General features: G+C 33.2%; 2 protein-coding genes across 8 annotated transcripts in view; one reads left to right on the top strand and one right to left on the bottom strand.

The window, feature by feature from the left end:
- LOC120429861 (very low-density lipoprotein receptor-like) overlaps window positions 1-19736 on the bottom strand; it is a 373714-nt gene that overhangs the window by 173299 nt on the left and 180679 nt on the right. The window lies entirely within an intron of this gene.
- On the top strand, window positions 1634-3127 carry LOC120430490 (leucine-rich repeat-containing G-protein coupled receptor 5-like). The gene is made up of 2 exons (XM_039595583.2): window positions 1634-1777; window positions 1831-3127. The coding sequence occupies exons 1-2, from the start codon at window positions 1755-1757 to the stop codon at window positions 2990-2992; spliced, it is 1185 nt and encodes a 394-aa protein (XP_039451517.1). The 5' UTR covers window positions 1634-1754; the 3' UTR covers window positions 2993-3127.

The raw sequence follows: 19736 nt of genomic DNA, 5'->3' as shown, positions 1-19736 counted from the left end.
CAAAGGGTCCATTTTGCGCCAATTCCCCATTTTTTACATTTTTTCTTAAAAATCAGTTTTTATTTAGAGCGGAGGCTTCATGCGGCCATCCAAAATTCACTTAACTTATGTGAAAATGTCCCAGGAATCCAGTAAAAATAACCACTTGCACCGCAAAAATCATCCAGGGTCCATTTAACCCCAATTCCGCTATAAAAGCATTTTTGGCCGTTTTCAAATGTTAGGTCAGATTTTACAAATCTGAAAATATTTTTATCGTAAAGATCAGACAATTTTACATTAGAATGATGATTTGAACATGATAGTTTGACACATTTATGTTGATAAAAATAAAAAAATATGTAAAAGGCAGTTTATTCTGCAATTGGGAAAATTGGTCTAAATCTGATTCTACAATCTTTTTAATTATTTTAAATTCTAAATAAACATAAATGTATCAAAGTATCAAGTGTAAATCGTCATTCGTATGTAAAATTGTCTGATCTTTACGTTTAAAACTATTTTCAGAATTTTAAAATCTGACCTAACATTTGAAAACGGCCAAAAATGCTTTTATAGCGGAATTAGGGTTAAATGGACCCTGGATGATTTTTGCGGTGCAAGTGGTTATTTTTACTGGATTCCTGCGACATTTTTACATAAGTTAAGTGCATTTTGGATGGCCGCATGAAGCCTCCGCTCTAAATAAAGACTGATTTTTAAGAAAAAATGTTCTTGAAATTTTCCGATCTTTTTGAAAAACATATTTTGAAAATTTTTAATTTAAGACTAACATTTAAGAAGGATCAAACATTGAATATTACGCCCATTACGGTGCACTTTATCTAAATTTCATTGAAGTACTATTTGATTGCAAATTTGATTTTACCTTGGAAAATGTAGTTGAAAAATTTTGCGACCAATATTTCCAATGTAGTGTTTTTTTTTGCAGATCAAGTTTTAGAGACAAAAAGTTAAATTAAAAATCACCAAATTTGTCTTTTACCGTGTATATTTTTTTCAGTGTAGTCCTTTTCCATACCTACAACTTTGCCTAAGACACCAAATCGATCAAACAATGTATCATTTTTGTATGGACAGCTGTTAAATTAGTATGGGAAATTATATCGACAAACTTATGATGCAAAATGGTTTCTTTGGGCAAACCGAAGGCACCATAAAAGTTTCAGCCGGATTTAAAAATATAAAAATTAAAATTAAAAAAAAACCGAGTTCATAGAGAATTGCTCATCGGTTGTAAAAAGTGGACCTGTGAATATTAAAAAAAATATTTTATTTTGTTGAAAAGATTTTTTTAAAGATTTGATCTCATTTTGAAAAAGAGCGTTTTCCAGTCGATGAAATCAAGCCTACCAAGATGTTATATCGGATTCTGTAGTGAAAATGAATAACTTTTGAAGGTGTAAAATTTACCCCTTTGAAAATTTTCAACTACGCCGGTAAAGTGGCAAATGTACACATTTTTTTGGGGTAAAATTACATGATTTATTTGGAAACTAAAGATTTTTACTGTGTACTTTAGTCTATGAATCTTATAGAAGGAAAATTATCATTGAGGAGGAAAATTCACAAGTATAACACCAGCTTATCATTGTTTTGCAATCAATTCCCTGTCTAGAGCATCACCGATTTAGTGATGCATGCAGCTGTAATCAGTGAGCTAGTGAACTAGTGAACTAGTTTCACTCCGTTATCACGTTTAGTCATTTCGAAGAACAGTAGAAGCTCAGTCTAAAGTTACGTTTCGCCCTGAAATGGCGCCTTCACGATTCGTCCTGTAAGTTTTATTGATTTTCTAGCTTGATACTAATTTTTAATACGTATTTTCAGAACAATTTTGCTCGCCTTTCTCCACGAAAGTGTTTCGCAAATTTATGACTGCGAAAGCTCAACGTCGAGTGATGTTTGCATCCTGCGTGACGTAACCATTGCTCTGCCGGGCGATATCGACCAAATCGAGCTACCGGAGGCGCAGCAGTACGTGCACTTTGCCAACGGCAACATCCCGTCGTTTGCAGAATCCATCTACGGTCAGCTGGAGACCACCACCAATCTAACCATCACCGGCTGCGCGGTGAAGAAGCTGTACGTCGGTGCTCAGTTGGTGCATTTGAACGCCAGTGGGAATGACATTCAAGCGATTGAGATTGCTTCTGGCAGTGATTATAGTTCGTTGAAGGTGCTCGACCTGTCCACCAACAACCTCTCCCGGATTCCCAACGTGAAGGACTTTGTCGGGCTTGAACGGCTGGATTTGTCCGGGAACAAAATCACCTTCGGCAAGTTGGATCTTTTCGCACGGCTTACCAAGCTGAAGTGGCTTAGCTTGGCGGGAAACGAGATCAATTCCCTGGTAGGTGGCTTACAGTTGAGATACCTGGAAGAACTGCACCTCAACGGAAACAAACTGCTCGAGGTAGACTTTCTCAACTGGCAGCTTCGAGCGTTGGTGAAGCTAGACCTCCGAGACAACCTGCTGATGTACCTGAACGCCGAAGATCTAGAAAGCCCCTTCCCGAAACTGGCTCGAATCGACCTTTCCGGCAACCAGTGGAACTGCCAGGGAATTACCAAGCTCGTCGAACGTCTCCAAAAGCGGGCGATCTCGTTCCAACCCGCCCCGACCACCAGCAAGTGCCCAACCACGTCGATCCAGGGCGTCTGCTGCGAGGACAGTTACGTCAACTCGGTCACGCTGCAGTCCCAGTGGGACATCCGGAAGCTGCAGCGCCAGATGCAAACCATGAACGATACGTTGGTGGCGAAGCTGGCCGCCGTCCGGCTGGAGCAGGGCGTCCAGATTGAGCAGCTCGAGCGGCAGCTGACGGTGCAGGAGGGCCAGATGGGCGAGATGAAGCTGCATCTGCTGCGGATGGCACGGTTGATCGAGGATTTGATCGAGGAGTTGTACCTGCGGCAGATGGAGGGAGTGGCGGAGGCGAAGGATGAAAAGCGACGCGGGGCGAAGAGGCAGCTGAAGATTGTGTTTTGAAATTAGGGTTATTTTTTTCTAGAGATGAGAAAGCGGAAGTTGTCCAACAATGTAACTTCTTAACAAATACGGGAATTTGAGGTTTGCTTATGCTGATTAATTTAGAACAGTAAAACAATGATGAATTCAGATAAATCTGCGTTTTTTTTTCAATTACGATGACTAATAATATTCTGATATTTTAATTTGTAAGGCAGTTGAGTCAGTACATTTTGACGACCTAAAATTGAGGTTGGAGTCGTACAAAAAATATTCACCTAAAATACCTAGTGATAAATTTCAATAGGATTCTTTTTATATTTAAAAATAAGTGTATGTTAAAAAAAAGTTCACAATATAGATGGTAGGAAACCAAATATTTTTTGATGAATAAATCTTCAAAAAAAATTTACGTGGGTCCCTGTTTTCTGTTATGATTCTTTACACAAGTCTTTTCATTTTTAACTATAGCATTTTTCATATTCACTTTATAAGGATATGATATTGTGAAAAGTATGAAAAAAAATCTCAAGAAATGTGAATTTATAGAAAAACAAAACTATCCACATTTGCATATTGACATTTCTTAGCATTTTTTTCTATTTTACTAATAATTTCTTTTTCCATTAAAGTTTTCATAAAATTTTGCAGGCTAGTTATAAGCAATTCTCTACGAAATCGACATTTTTTCTGAATTTTAATTTTGTTTTTTTTTTTTTAATCCGACAGCAACTTTTTTGGCGCTTTCGTTATTCCCAAAGAAGCCATTTTGCATCATTAGTTATTCCATATAATTTTCCATGCAAATTTGGCAGCTGTCCATACAAAAATGATGCATGAAAATTAAAAAAAAACTGTATCTTTAGAAGGTTTTTTTTTGATCGATTTGGTGTCTTTGGTAAAGTTGTAGGTATGGATATGGATTGCACTGAAAAAAAATTATACACGGTAAATTTTTTTTTTGTGATAATTAATTTCACTTTTTGTCATTTAAACTTTTTTTTAACCTTGTATAATCAGTGTAAACTTTATCCATCCTACAACTTAACCGAAGACGCTTAATCGATCGGATTAAAAAATACCAAAAAAATCGAATCACCGAAATCTCAGCTCATAGTTTATCTCATTTTTAACTATAGGATTTTTCAAAATCATTTATTGAAGATATAATGTTATGAAAAAAATATGATTAAAATTTCAAAAAATGCGAATTTTTATGAAAGCAATTTGATTTACTTTTGCAAATCGACTTTTCTTAGCATTTTTATTTTTAATTTAATAAAACTCCCAATGTGGTGTCTTTCGCAAATTTGACCAAGTCTATAATGTTCAAAATGCCCTTTTCGACTCTTTTGAAATGTTAGGCTCGATTTGAAATTTTGACGATATTTTTAATTGAAAAGAGCAAACTTTTTTTTTCTTTGTATTCAACGTTGTGCAAAATATTTTCCGATAATATTTTTTTAACAAAATTTTAACTCTAGGAGGCTGGAGCTCTAAGGAACCAGCAGGCGAAAAATTTAAAAAAGAAACTTGTTGGAAATTCTAAAATATTTTGAAGCTTCACATTCATAAAATATTTTGCAAATAAAAAAAAGAAATAAAAGGTTTCATAAAAAATTCTAAATTTCTTCTATTCAAAATCGGATTTTGCTCTCAAAAATGATTTTCTAAAAGATATTTTTTAATCATAATATTAGCACCAAATAAAAAAACCCAAAATTAAAAATGGCGAAAAATAACAAAACTTCTAGAATGGGACATCATTATGGGAATCAATAACTAACGAAACATTTTTGTGTATTCATATTTGCAACACGTTGATAAACAAACATAATTGATATTCAGTGCAGAATACAGCATGCCCAATACTGGTACTTAAGGCAAAAATGTATTTCTTAATAAAATATGAACACAAAAGGGTTGCCCCACTTGGTTTCGAACTAAAACAAATGCAAAAAAAATATGTTCACCTTTTTTTGATCATCAAAAATCATTGAAAAGAAGAATCCTCAATGTTTAATAGTTTTGACAATTAGGCTTGTAATGAAAAAATGTTATTTGGTGAGATAATTTTTGATTAATCTTTTGACCAACATTTAATATATTTGTAGTAAAAATAGGTATGCTGTGATTGTCTTTGTCTTAAATGTCTCAATTCAATCAAAAATTGATTAATTTATTTTCTTGCGAACATAAATGTTAAATTCAATAAACAAGAAACTAATTGAATAAGTGACTGTAAAAAATTATAATTTGGTCCTAAAATGAAGCTTAGATTGCTGATATTACTGTTTAAAGCGATAAAGCTTATTTTTCTGAGTACAATGACCCATTGCACGACCACAAAGAGTTAAAAATGGATTTTTGAACCAATTTTGAAAAATTAACCCCGCGGTCCTTCTTGACAGAAAAGCTCCTACTTGACAGCTCTTTCCAAGGGGACCATAGTTGATCCATCGAAAAAAATGTTGTCTTGACAAAAAAAAATTTTGCGTTAAAATGAAAAAAAAGTGATCAGAAATGGTTTTTAATCGTGTTTTTTACCGTTGTACATAAAAAATTACAAAGGGCTTTAGTACCCAATTGATGGGTTAAACGAGGCTAAATACCATTAAATAATTTAGTGAAAATAAACACGATAAAAAACATATAAAAATAATCAAACAGAATGAAGGATTACCTAAAACAAAAGAAGTAGAGTTATACAAAGAACATAACAAAACAAAAACGGAAAAATATTTTTTAAAAAGGGTTAAAGTCCCTTTGAACGAATGTATGACAAAAGGTGAAAAGACAAAAGGTCGAATACACGAAAGGTCGAATGCCAAAAGGTCCAATGGACAAATAGTCGAATGGACAAAAGGTCGAAAGTGGACAAAAAGGTCGAATGGACAAAACGTCAAATGCACAAAAGGTCTAAAGTGGACAAAAAGGTCGAATGGACAAAATGTCAAATGCACAAAAGGTCGAATTAAATAAAAATGATGTGAGTCTAAATGCATAACTATTGAAAAACAACTATAGAAAGGTATTTTAAACGGTTTTCATCAATTTCACTCCTATATTTTTGGAAATTTAGATGTCTTCTTAATAAAAACTTGCCCAGGATTGTTGTAGACTTTTTGAAAAAGGTGGGGGAGGGGAGTTATCTTTTAAAATATAAATAAATACGATCGAATAAATACAGCTATATATAACTGAATTCAAAAGATTTTTATGGATCTTATTTGACCATGAAGGATAGATTGAATAAGGAAAGAAGATCTGCAACAATATTTAATAAGCAAGACTTTTTTCATGTTTCGGAACTGTTTACACTGGAAAGAATTAAAAAATTACCAAAATATTTTAGAAGCTGAACTCACAATAATTTTAAGTATCCAGAATAGGTTGTTTTTTTTAAATAAAAAGAAACTACAAAATATTGTAGAAGTCGAACATTTTTCCAAAGAACAGCTCATGTTTGAAAGAATGAAAAAACTCACAAAAATATTACGACATTCAACAATAGGTTGTTTTTGAAATATTTTTGTATTATATTTAGTTTCATTTTTTCACATTCGACCTGTTGTCCTTTCGACGTTTTGTCCATTCGACCTTATGACTTTCGACCTTTTGTCAAACATCCTTTTAAACATTGTTTTGTTCGGAGTGGTAATCTCCGCAAATTACGTAATTTCAGTTTTTGTTAAGGTTTCTATAAAATTTTCATGATTACAGTCGTCAATAGGCAAGGATGCACAAACTGCATAAAAAGTCAGGCTGGAAATACTCACAAATTGAATACCAATTTTTTTTATTTTTAAATGAAAAGTTTTCCTAAACTACAGTTTTCTTTCGAAAGTCTAACTGGTAAAAGAGGCTGCTACTAATCTTCCAACATTCTTCATCAGAATTTTACACTCGATCCGCAGAACAAACGGACAATAATGAGAAAACGAAACTCTACACGTCTGCAGTTTCAACTTTTTGTCACATTTAATTCTACCAACAGCTCAGAAGTGCAGGTTGTCGTTTTTTCACTTCCTCAAATAAATTAAGTTTCACACCTACGTTTTCCATGCTGCAAACATTTTGAAACCCGACATTTGCGATGGTGCAAAAATTTAATGTTTGTAAATTGAAGACTTCACGAAGTTTTTTTTTTGTCAGACATGACAAAACCAATATTTAAAAAATTTAAATTAATATCGTGAGTTCGTTATACCCACCTGATCGGGAAGTGGAAACAGTTACCTTTTCAGGGGGCAAAAAAATAATCGCCAGCAAGAGAGTGGCAGTAGGTGGCACGCGAGAGGGCAAGCGAAAAAGTAATCCTCGTTAAGTCCAATAAGATTATAAAATGAAATTTTATGCAAATAGCACAGTTTCTCACGCGGCTCAAGCCAAACCTGCCGAGAGAGAACGAATAACGTTTCATTGCGAGGTCCCATTGCTTTCCGCTTTGCTCTCATGTTTGGAAAACTTGAGCGGAAACTTGAACTTATTTTCGCATGGTTGTGTCAAAACAACCCCCCCGTAAGTAAAAAGATCAAATGATGTTCTTTTTCGAAACACGTGCCCCTACCCCAGAAAAACAACTCCCAAAACTCAATTTGACTGGAAATTATGTATTTTCGGTGGTACCTGATTTTCCATCAAAAAGCCTGCCACAGCCAGAGTAGAGTAGGCAAAAATGCAATTAGGTGGGCCCGTTTGAGCGGAAAATCAAAGTTGGCTGGATTTTTGGGGTGCGGCTTCAGGGCGACAACGGTAAAGGTAATAACATTTTATGGTCACCGATTTTTGTTTTTTTGATTGATCTCTTTACTGCAGAACCACCAAAACACACCTCGACTCAGCGTTTCATACGACTTTTTAAAATGTTGGGCTTTGCTTTAAACGGCGCTGCGAATGATTGATTGATTATTCCGCTAGAGATCACACGTGAGATTTTGCGCTCTCTCGCACCCACAAAACTGGTCGAGCATGAATTTTGCATAAATTCCGGCGAAACGCCAACCACAAATCCACCGGCGAAGCAGGCCATGCCAGAGGGCTCGAGCGTTTAGTTTAATTAGTGGTTTTTATGGGACTGTTGAGGGAGCGAGTCAAAATCAAAATGAGTTTGCTCCAAAATACTTCAATACAATTTTAACGTCATGTTTTTTTTATCGTAGATATTCGAAAATTGACAGTACCACGAGCGTGGTAGTTTACATTATGTTGATTGTTCAAAAAAATTCAAATCGTTTTAACATTATGTTTACCCTCAACCGCCTATTTTTTCGAAATTTTGTTTTAGTATTATTCAGGAAATCATGTTAGGCCACTTTTTTGTCTACGAAAAACTTTGCTTTTAGAGGATTTTTAGAGATTTCTTCTTTTTTTTTTGTTTGCGGTAGATTTTTTAAATTAATGGTTTTGTACGCAAGACTCCACTTTTTGTATGTTTTTATTTTATTTGAATGATTTGAAGACTTCAGGCATGGTAAGTCTCTGTTATTCTGTATCCTGCATCCTTTAACAATTTTAATTACCTTGTTTGTCTACTTTTTTACATCATTTCCAATCTTTTTTTGTGTTTGTTCAAAATATTAACAAACTTTCAAGAAATGAGTAAACCACAAACTTCTGATACGATTTCATATTTTTTTTTATTTTATACAGCCATGCCTCGGTTTTGCACGCCTCGGTTTTGCACTGCCCCGGTTTTGCACCGTTCAGCTGCCTCGGTTAAGCACGGCCCAGTGCTTAACTGAAGCACAGAGCTTATGGGATTTTGGCTATATGGGAGACATTGGCTATAATTCTATGAATATTCATGCAAACATCAAAAATTATATTGTTTTGGAATCGGGATGATATCAGCTATCCATTAAAATTATAATTTCATGAAAATTTTTACAAAAATACGTATTTTTCCTGTATTTTGAAAATGCATATTTTTTCTCTAAAGAAACCAAAAATATATTGATATTGCATTATGGGTATCAAATGATCAGGTTTTTTTTCATACATTTTGGATGTAACAATAACATTTTTAGAAAATACTCAAAACTTTTACAAAACTACGTATTTTCGAAAAAAATACTCAAAATTTCAATTTTTACAATATGGGTATCAAACGATCGAGATTTTTTCATACATTTCGAATGTAATAGCAACATTTTTAGAAAATACTGAAAATTATCACAAAACTACGTATTTTCGAAAAAATACTCAAAATTTTAATTTTTACAATATGGGTATCAGACGATCGGGATTTTTTCATACATTTCGAATGTACTAACAACATTTTTAGAAAATACTCAAAATTTTCACAAAACTACGAATTTTTGAAAAAAAAGTACTCAAAATTTCCGTTTTTACAATGTGGGTATCAAACGATCTTGATTTTTTCATACAATTCGAATTTAATAACAGCATTTTTTTTAAATACTCATAATTTTCACAAAACTACGTATTTTCAAAAAAAATACTAAAAATTTCAATATTTACAATATGGGTATCAAACGATCGGGATTTTTTCATACATTTCGAATGTAATAACAACATTTTTAGAAAATACTCAAAATTTTCACAAAACTACGTATTTTCAAAAAAAAATACTCGAAATTTCAATATTTGCAATATGGGTATCAAACAATCGGGATTTTTTCATACATTTCGAAAGTAAAAAAATTAAAATACTCAAAGTTTTCACAAAACTACATATTTTTGAAAAAAAAATACTCAAAATTTCCGGTTTTCACAAGAGGTATCAAATGTTCGGGATTTTTTTTATACATTTCAAAAGTTTTAACACAAATTTGTGAAAATATCCAAATTTTCACAAAACTACGTTTTTTAAAAAAAATACCCCAAATTTCAGTTTTTTACAATATGAGTATAACATTACATTGAGATTTTTTCATTAATTGTTTCTTTGTATCGTCAACGGAAATTTTAAGTATTTTTTTGAAAATACGTAGTTTTGTGAAATTTTTTAGTATTTTCTAAAAATGTTGTTATTACATTCGAAATGTATGAAAAAATCCCGATTGTTTGATACCCACATTGTAAAACCGGAAATTTTGAGTACTTTTTTTCAAAAATTCGTAGTTTTGTGAAAATTTTGAGTATTTTCTAAAAATGTTGTTATTACATTCGAAACGTATGAAAAAATCCCGATCGTTTGATACCCATTATTGCAAACATCGAAATTTTGAGTATTTTTTCGAAAATACGTAGTTTTGGGAAAATTTTGAGTATTTTCTAAAAATGTTGTTATTACATTTGAAATGTATGACAAAATTCCGATCGTTTGATACCCATATTGTAAAAATTAAAATTTTGAGTATTTTTTCGAAAATCCGTAGTTTTGTGAAAATTTTCAGTATTTTCTAAAAATGTTGTTATTACATTCGAAATGTATGAAAAAATTCCGATCGTTTGATACCCATATTGTAAAAATTGAAATTTTGAGTATTTTTTTCGAAAATACGTAGTTTTGTGAAAATTTTGAGTATTTTCTAAAAATGTTATTGTTACATCCAAAATGTATGAAAAAACCCTGATCATTTGATACCCATATTGCAATTACAATATATTGTTGGTTTCTTTAGGAAAAAAATATGCATTTTCGAAATACAGGAAAAATACGTATTTTTGTGAAAACTTTCATGAAATAATAATTTTAATGGATAGCTGACATCATCCCGATTCCAAAACACTATAATTTTTGATGTTTGCATGATTTTTCGTACGATTAAAGCCAATGTCTCCCATATAGCCAAAATCCCATAAGCTCTGTGCCTCGGTTATGCACGCCTCGGTTTTGCATCCCCCATATGCGGTGCTAAACCGAGGCACGTCTGTACTATTTTTGAACGGAATAAAAATCTCAACTTTTTTTTTGATAAACAAAACGAAATACTGTAGTTTTATCATGTTTTAACCAAAATTATTGACCTGGCTTTTTGTTTTTTTATGCGCCGCAAAAAATAAAATTTTTGTCGATACTTAGATATTTTGGAAACTAATGATGGAAAAACAACTGGGCAGGTGTTTTATGCATTTTAAAACACTTTTTTATATGAAAATTTTGAAACCCCGCCCCCCCCCCTCCCCCTTCACTTTTGTCAGAGTCGAGGAACATAAACTTCAAAAAATAATTGCAATAGCCTAAAATAGGTCAAGTAACATCTAAATTCAGACATACAAAGACTGACTCAACTACCTTTTTGAACAAAAAGGAAAAATTATAAACAAGTTATAATTGAAAGTATCACACTTATTAAAATTAGAAAATCGTTTGCTATAAAAAATTCTCATATGTTTTGCAAGTTAAAAAAGAATCCCGATTTTTGAACCAAAAACAAGCTGAGATTCTTTTCGCTGATTTTTTTTCGTACGGAAATTCTAAGAAATAAAAAAACGATTTTGTTCAAGTTAACCACTTTTTTGTTTGTATCAAGATTTTAATTATTTTTTAAGATTTAAAAAAAAAACCTTTTGCTAAATTCACATACTCGAGTCAAGACAAGATTATTCGCAGCCCTTAAATAAAAATACTTCGGGGAATGAAATTTTCGGAATGTCAAATTACAAAAAATAACAATATTTTTTTTGCAGATTTTTAATGAAAAAAAAACATTTTTTTCTTTTCTTTTGTAATTTTTGATATTTAAATTCGCATTTATCATCCTAAATTAAGTCTTTCTGTTCTATGACCTATGATCGTTTTGTTTTTTTCATTCATTTGATTCCTTATTCCAATTTACCCAATTCTATCCCCCCACCCCCCACCCCCCTCCCCTAAAAATATAATTATCTGCAAAATTTACACTAGCACACCACAACCAACTGGTTCGGAGCGTTTGGTACACAGATGTTGACAGGGTTGATAATTTGGATGATTGAATATTACCTTTTTTGATTAATTTTACTTAATAATTGTGGAAAAATATGAACCTCATGAAAATTCATCAAAATCTGATGAATACTAAAAAAAATCCTGATGAAATATAACATTTTTCGACACATAATCTGTCTGATGAATATTATTGTCATTTTTTTCTGTTAAATGTGAACCGTTCACAGAATCCTCTCTGCGGCAAAACACAACGCAGTATGGCTGGCCGCTTTAATTTTTGTAAAACTTTTTCAAATGTTCTCGGATGTACTGAAATTATTAATATTGACTAGAAACGTGCTTGAGGTGTAATCTAATTACAAGACTTTCAAGGCTGCTTTTATCGGACTGTCTGCTTTTAGATAAGATCTAATTTAATTAGATAAGATTAGATTAAATTAGATAAGATTAAATTGAATCAAATTAGATTAAATTAAATTAAATTAAATAAGATTAGATTAGATTATATTATACTAGATTAGATTAGATTAGATTAAACTAGATTAAATTAAATTAGATTAGATTGGATTGGATTGGATTGGATTGGATTGGATTGGATTGGATTGGATTGGATTGGATTGGATTGGATTGGATTGGATTGGATTGGATTGGATTGGATTGGATTGGATTGGATTGGATTGGATTGGATTGGATTTGATTGGATTGGATTATAATCACAAAAATTTACTTTTGCCAAATAATATTTTGCATATTCTTCCAGGAAACTATTTCAATTATTTGAGTGCTTTTCTTATATTTATTTTTAAATTAAATTATACGTTTTGACATAGTTTGGTACAAAACAAAAAGTACTGCATACCTGTTTTGGCTTAAAATATTGTGGATGATACTGAAGAACATTGGATAAGTCACATAAAATCAGTCAAATTACCAATAAACGCTTTGAAATTTAAAATACCTAGTTCTTCAATGCTTTTTGAAGTTCAAAAATTGGTTTGAAAATTATTTTTTGATTATTTTTTAGAACAAAGCCCGTTTAGGAGTATAGTGTTAAGCACTATATCAAATAATGTATTTCGGACGAAAGTTAGAACCTCGTATAACCCGAACTCTTACAAGCGTCCTATTCGGACGAAGGTCTTTTATTGATTGATCGGGTGTTGTATGCGTTGCGATCAGCCTACAAGCCAATCGAAGTTGCAGAGTGTGCAATAGAAGATAACACAGACAAAGAAGTACGATCGTGTCTTTTTAATCGGCGTCTCTGCTTCCTACAGTGTAGGGGAAATTTGGGGCGAATGGGTCGCCACAGGAGCATGGTTTTCACATTTCTGCCCCTAAAATTTTTCAATTGGATGTAAAACGAAATCTTAAAAGATTTATGAGACTTAATCTTTAAAAGAATTTTGTACTAAGAAGAATGTGTTCTCTTTAAGTCTTCATCAAAATGTTTTTTTTTAATTCAATCTGACTTGCCATGCCCTCAAACCGGATTATACAGACCCTGGAAGTAAAGCAATGTCCAGTAATCGGAATTCCCCCTCCGCGTACCTCGTTAAAATTAGCCTTATCGGGAAAAAAGCATAAACTTTTCACCGCACCGTGTTGTCGCTCCGGATTAAGGCATCCCCCTCCTCCTCTCCAGCCCAGCATGGTGGAAAGGGCTTTGCATTATTAAATACTTATTCCAAGATGTCTCCCAGATTAAAACTTCACCATAAATCAAGCTTCTCCCGCGAACTTCACGGTTCAGGGTCTTCCCTTTTATGTCCTGGCTGGAAAAGCTCCGTTCGCAAAAGTTTGAATAAAATTTTTATCTCTTCAGCGCCATGAATTTCCACGATTCTACTGAAAAGAATGGTTCTGCTGCTTGAAGCAACCTCCTGGCTTTGTTGACCTTTTCGCCTTTGAAGATCTTTTGTGAACTCGGCCAGTCGTCGTCGTCCACCGTCTCAAGAGAACGACCTGTTGTGCGGGGAGGCTCATCAACCTCATGATTAATCGTAATAACACTTAATTTTAATTTAACTTCCCTAAACGATGACGACCGTCGAGCTAGGACGCCGAGAGTTGCAAATTACGTGACGAGGAAATTGCATGTCAACCAGTGTTGCTAGCCCCGGTGTGGTAGTCTACCTGCGTCTGAACCCATTTTGGTTCAAGTTCTGCGCTATAAAGTCGTCACCGTCATCACGCAGTGGCACGGTGTGCAATGTTTTAATTAAAATTCATTTACATACCCCCCCCCCCCTCGGACGCAGGAATGCTGGCTGGCTGCGAGCTGGCAGGGCAGTTTGGAGCAGGTTTTGGTGAACAACAAAAAAAAAAAAAATGGGAAAAGTGACGACCGGTAGTGTCTAGTTTTAATTCAAACATGCATTTTTTTATATAGATTTAAGGTGGCTACTCAAGTCAGGAAATCGGGAAAGGCAAAAGTCGGGAAAAGTCGGGAATCCCAAGCGTACTTGTTCGAAAATGTATTTTTTCTGACTCTTAAATAATTACAATACAATCAATTTAAAATTGATTTCACTCAATTCACCTTTAGCACTTGACTTTAAATGTAAAGTTTTTGGCCAGTGAGCAATTCTCTACGAAATCGGTATTTTTTTAATTTTTATATTTTTTAATCCGGCCGAAATTTTTGGGTGCCTTCAGTATGCATAAAGAAGCCAATTTGCATCATTAGTGTGTCCATATAATTTTCCATTTTTATGGAAAAAAATCCATACAATTTGGCAGCTGTCCATACAAAAATGATTTATGAAAATTCAAAAATCGGTATCTTATAAAGGAATTTTTTGATCGATTTGGTGTCTTCGCCAAAGTTGTACACTGAAAAAAATGATACACGGTAATTTTTTTTTGATGATTTATAATTTAACTTTTTGTTATACTGATTTTTTTTTCAAAAAATCGAAAGATTGGTCGCAAAAAAACATTCAAAAATTTTTCGATCTTTTCGAAAACAATATTTTCATATTTTTTTAATCTAGACTGACCCTTCAAAAGGGCCAAACATTCAGTATTGATTCAAAAAATTATAACTAGGTTAAATTCTTTTTGTTCATTCAGGAAATTTCTGAAAAGTTGGCATTTGATGTTCTATAAAACAGATAAGAAAATGAAAAATAATAAAAAAAGTGTTTTCTGCAAATCAAGATTGAGTGAAAATAAAATTAAAAATCACCAAAAAATTATTTACCGTGTATAATTTTTTTCAGTGTAGTCCTTATCCAATGGATAATATCCATACTAACAACTTTCAGCAGGATTAAAAAATACAAAAAAAATCGAATGAGCGAAATCTCAGAGAATTGCTCCAGTATTTAAGGATATTTGAAAAGAAACGAAAACATTTAACGAAAAATTTCATCATATTTTCTATGAATCTACGAATTGAATGAAAAATGATTTTTATTTATTTTTGACTAAGTTTATCAAATAAAAGTTAGCATCTTGCTTCAAACAACAACAAAGTTTATGAAAATAGAACTTAATTTTAACGTTTTATCACTGGTCATAAATAAAAAATGTGTAGGCCAAAAATATCAATAGGTAAAATTTAAAACCAATGTTTTGCATTGAATAAAGTATTTTTCGAAATATTTGGTCATTTAAGAATGTTTTCCGTGATTATCTTCTAAATAATGTAATTTCCATGCAAAAATGATAAATAAATTGATTAAAAACCGACAAATTCAAATTAGGATGTCCAAAAACAGACACGGAGATATTTCCAGCAAATGTAGTAAAAAGTGTATGCTTGCAGATAATTTGTTTGATTTTGCGCCAGAACACGCCATTTTGAAAACAGCATAGCATAGCAAAAAATAATAAATGGGTAATTCTCTACCAACTCACACGAAATCGGGAAAAGTTGCCCCGACCCCTCTTCGATTTGCGTGAAACTTTGCCCTAAGGGGTAACTTTTGTCCCTGATCACGAATCCGAGGTCAGTTTTTTGATATCTCGTGACGGAGGGGCGGTACGACCCCTTCCATTTTTGAACATGCGAAAAAAGAGGTGTTTTTCAATAATTTGCAGCCTGAAACGGTGATGAGATAGAAATTTGGCATCAAAGGGACTTTTATGTAAAATTAGACGCCCGATTTGATGACGTACTCAGAATTCCGAAAAAACGTATTTTTCATCGAAAAAAACAATAAAAAAGTTTTAAAAATTCTCCCATTTTCCGTTACTCGACTGTAAAAAATTTTGGAACATGTCATTTTATGGGAAATTTAATGTACTTTTCGAATCTACATTGTCCCAGAAGGGTCATTTTTTCATTTAGAACAAAATTTTTCATTTTAAAATTTCGTGTTTTTTCTAAATTTGCAGGGTTATTTTTTAGAGTGTAACAATGTTCTGCAAAGTTGTAGAGCAGACAATTACAAAAATTTTGATATATAGACATAAGGGGTTTGCTTATAAACATCACAAGTTATCGCGATTTTACGAAAAAAAGTTTTGAAAAAGTTACTTTTTGCGTTTCTCTTTGTTTCGTCGTCCGTGTCTGTCGCGGGTGACCATGAACGGCCATGATCGATGACGACCAACTTTTTTAAAACTTTTTTTCGTAAAATCGTGATAACTTGTGATGTTTAGAAGCAAACCCCTTATGTATATATATCAAAATTTTTGTAATTGTCTGCTCTACAACTTTGTAGAACATTGTTACACTCTTAAAAATAACCCTGCAAAGTTAGAAAAAACACGAAATTTTAAAATGAAAAATTTTGTTCTAAATGAAAAAATGACCCTTCTGGGACAATGTAGATTCGAAAAGTACATTAAATTTCCCATAAAATGACATGTTCCAAAATTTTTTACAGTCGAGTAACGGAAAATGGGAGAATTTTTAAAACTTTTTTAGTGTTTTTTTCGATGAAAAATACGTTTTTTCGGAATTCTGATTACGCCATCAAATCGGGCGTCTAATTTTACATAAAAGTCCCTTTGACACCAAATTTCTATCTCATCACCGTTTCAGGCTGCAAATTATTGAAAAACACCTCTTTTTTCGCATGTGCAAAAATGGAAGGGGTCGTACCGCCCCTCCGTCACGAGATATCAAAAAACGGACCTCGGATTCATGATCAGGGACAAAAGTTACCCCTTAGGACAAAGTTTCACGCAAATCGAAGAGGGGTCGGGGCAACTGCTGTGTGAGTTGGCGGAGAATTACCCAAATACAATAAAAAGTACTTTTTTAGTCTTTTTTTTGCAAAAATGGCGTAAATCTCGTGTAGATCAAGATCTAGACATTTATTCATGAAATTATCTTCTTTACAACTTTGCGGAAAAAAACAAAGTTAGATTATGGTTGACACCCTGGAAGGTCACCCTGTAAGTCATAAAAATGAAAACAAACGTTTTACGTATTGAAAAAATGGACAAATTATCAAGCAATTTTTGTTTAGGTAATTACAACTAAATTTAAAGAATTTTTTTTTCTGAAAATATTTTGCTTGGAATGAGTGTTAAAATATAGAGTCTTATTTAGTCTTAATTCACAAAAAATAAAAGGTAATAACCATGATTTTACCCAATTCCTAGAAATATTGAAATTCTTTGAACATAGTTACCATAATCATATTTAAAGCGCTCTTCAATTATAGAAAAGAATAATAATAGTAAGAATTTAGTTCTAAATTCAGTATTTTGTCTTTTCTTGACAATTAAAAAAAATCCATTTAAAAACAAGTTATAAAAACTTATTGTTTGAAAAGTTTCTGTAAAATGATTAAAATAATATGTTTATTAACTCTCTACAACCCAAACCCGCCTTTAGACGGGCTTCGATTTAAAAAATCGCCAAAAATCCAATTTTTAATCTTTAAAAACATTGGAAAGAAGGACTTTAAAAATTTTACAAAATTTTAAGTTTGACTTGTTTTATGTGACTTTGCCTTTTTTAAGATGTCATTTTTAGATTTTTAGGGGTCAACGTTGGCTGTGTTTTAACTAACATTTCCTATATTTTAAGTAGAAAGAAGTATGGCAGTTATTTTTGTAGTGTCCCAGACTTTGCCATTTAAATGATAAGGGTGCCATTTTATGGCAGAAAATGTGAAAAACAAGCAAAAATTTTCAAAAGTGGCTGTATAAACATGAAAAAATTAGATAGGAAAAATGTAGGAGGTGGTAGAATAGGCCAAATACTACCAAAAACAAACATAAACTATGCAAGATAAATGCAAATTAAAATACTAAAAATGAAACAAGAAAAACATAACACAAAAGAAGTAAAGTTTTTGGTAGAAAAAAAGAGTGGGATGAAGAGGGTTAAGCTTTCAGTTATTCTGTGAGAGCTTCCTTTTTCGAAGTGTATTGTAGAAATATTTTGTAAAGTTCATTTTTACTTTGATTGTCAGCATATGATTTTATTTTTATTAATTTATTTTTATTTTCAGAAATTTTGTTCGGTAATATGATTGATACATTTTATTTTATAAAAGGTCATAATTTATAATATTTTTTTTTAGATAAGAAATGCCTTTTGTTTGGAGTTTTGGAAATGTGGGGAAAAAATCGGTGATTTAAAAATGGGACCCTGTAAATGTGTAAATCGTATTTTTGTGTGTTTAAAACTTAGATTTCTTCACCGCATTCGGTGAAACTGATAAACTGCACCGATTTTTTTTTTCGAAAATCGGTAGAACGATGAACAAAAGTGAACACCATTGCCGATAATCGGTAAGATTTTACCAAGTGCGTTACTTTTTGGTCTACAAAATTGCTCAGAATTTTAAAGTTCGGAAAATTTACCGTTTTCGGTAAAAAAGCTATGTGTGAAGATTATCATTTCTGTTACTAAATTTAAATCATCAAGAGGATGTTTACGCAACTCGTCAACCCTTTTAGGGAAATTAAATCTTGTTGTTTGTTGTTTTGTTTACCAGCGATGTTGCTATACTTCTGCCAGCGCGTTACGGAACGGATTCCTTCATCTCTTAGCTCAGCGCGCGCTCCTTGTCCCAGCCGTCATCGGAACCATATGAAATTTCGTTCCACCATCTCGCTTCGTCGACGAGGACGTCAACTAGGACAACAAAGATTCTTTCGCACGATACTCGTTGGAGCACTCAAAAGTTAAATATCAAAAAATCTGACACTGATATTGATTAGCAAGTGCATAAACAAGTAGTAGGCTGAGACGCCATCAATCATCAAGTGCTCGGCTTCGAATCTCGGTTAAGAAAAGGTTTTTTTTTTCGCCTTTCCAGTTTTGAGTGTAGTCTCCAATGGCTTCAAACTGTGCAAAATGAAACGCAAAATAGCTGGGAAGAGCGCGCTCGCAAGAATCAACAATTTAATACCATAGTGAACTAATGTTAAACTGTTGTTTGCCTGTAAGAAGACGAGCTTTCTGGCTCCGGGGGTGGCGTGGCGTTCCAGAGATGTGTTTATATCTTGATTGGCAGAATAAAGCCTTCCCAGTTCGCCTTTTTCGAGAGTGAGTCTGGTGCGCGCCACTCTGCAGTGGGGCTCCGGAAATAGACTCGACGTACAAACATGCCTGCGCTACAGGCAAGCAAGCATTGTAAGAGCCCCCATGTTTCTGGGAAATCTAGGCTTACGAGAGATGGTTCTGTACGAGAATGGGAGGACTCGAGCTTGTTCCTTTCCCCGGTCGACGGATGGAAATTTGAAATATGCATGGAGATATTTATGGTATTTTGTTTAGTAATTTATTGCTTCAATTATTTACTTGTCGGATTTTCGGAAGCATCGGGTACCAGTCGGAAAAGTGACACCATTCCCAGCGAATTAACCGGAATGTGTTGAGAGTCTCAACGTAAAACTGCACTCTACTCCAGATCGGTTCAGCTTGACTTGCTCTAGTGTTGTCGTTTTTTACGTCCATGGAGCTTCCTTTTCCGGCAGTCCGGAAATCACAACAAGTCTTCCCCGCTCCAT

Source organism: Culex pipiens, chromosome 3 (genome assembly GCF_016801865.2).
Source record: "Culex pipiens pallens isolate TS chromosome 3, TS_CPP_V2, whole genome shotgun sequence".
Lineage (NCBI taxonomy): Eukaryota > Metazoa > Arthropoda > Insecta > Diptera > Culicidae > Culex > Culex pipiens.
This window is presented reverse-complemented; position numbering and strand designations above follow the sequence as displayed.

Coding starts and splice junctions, on each gene's coding strand:
- LOC120430490 (XM_039595583.2), top strand. CDS start 1,755: ATGGCGCCTTCACGATTCGTCCT. Junction 1,778..1,830: donor GCGCCTTCACGATTCGTCCT/GTAAGTTTTATT, acceptor ACGTATTTTCAG/AACAATTTTGCTCGCCTTTC.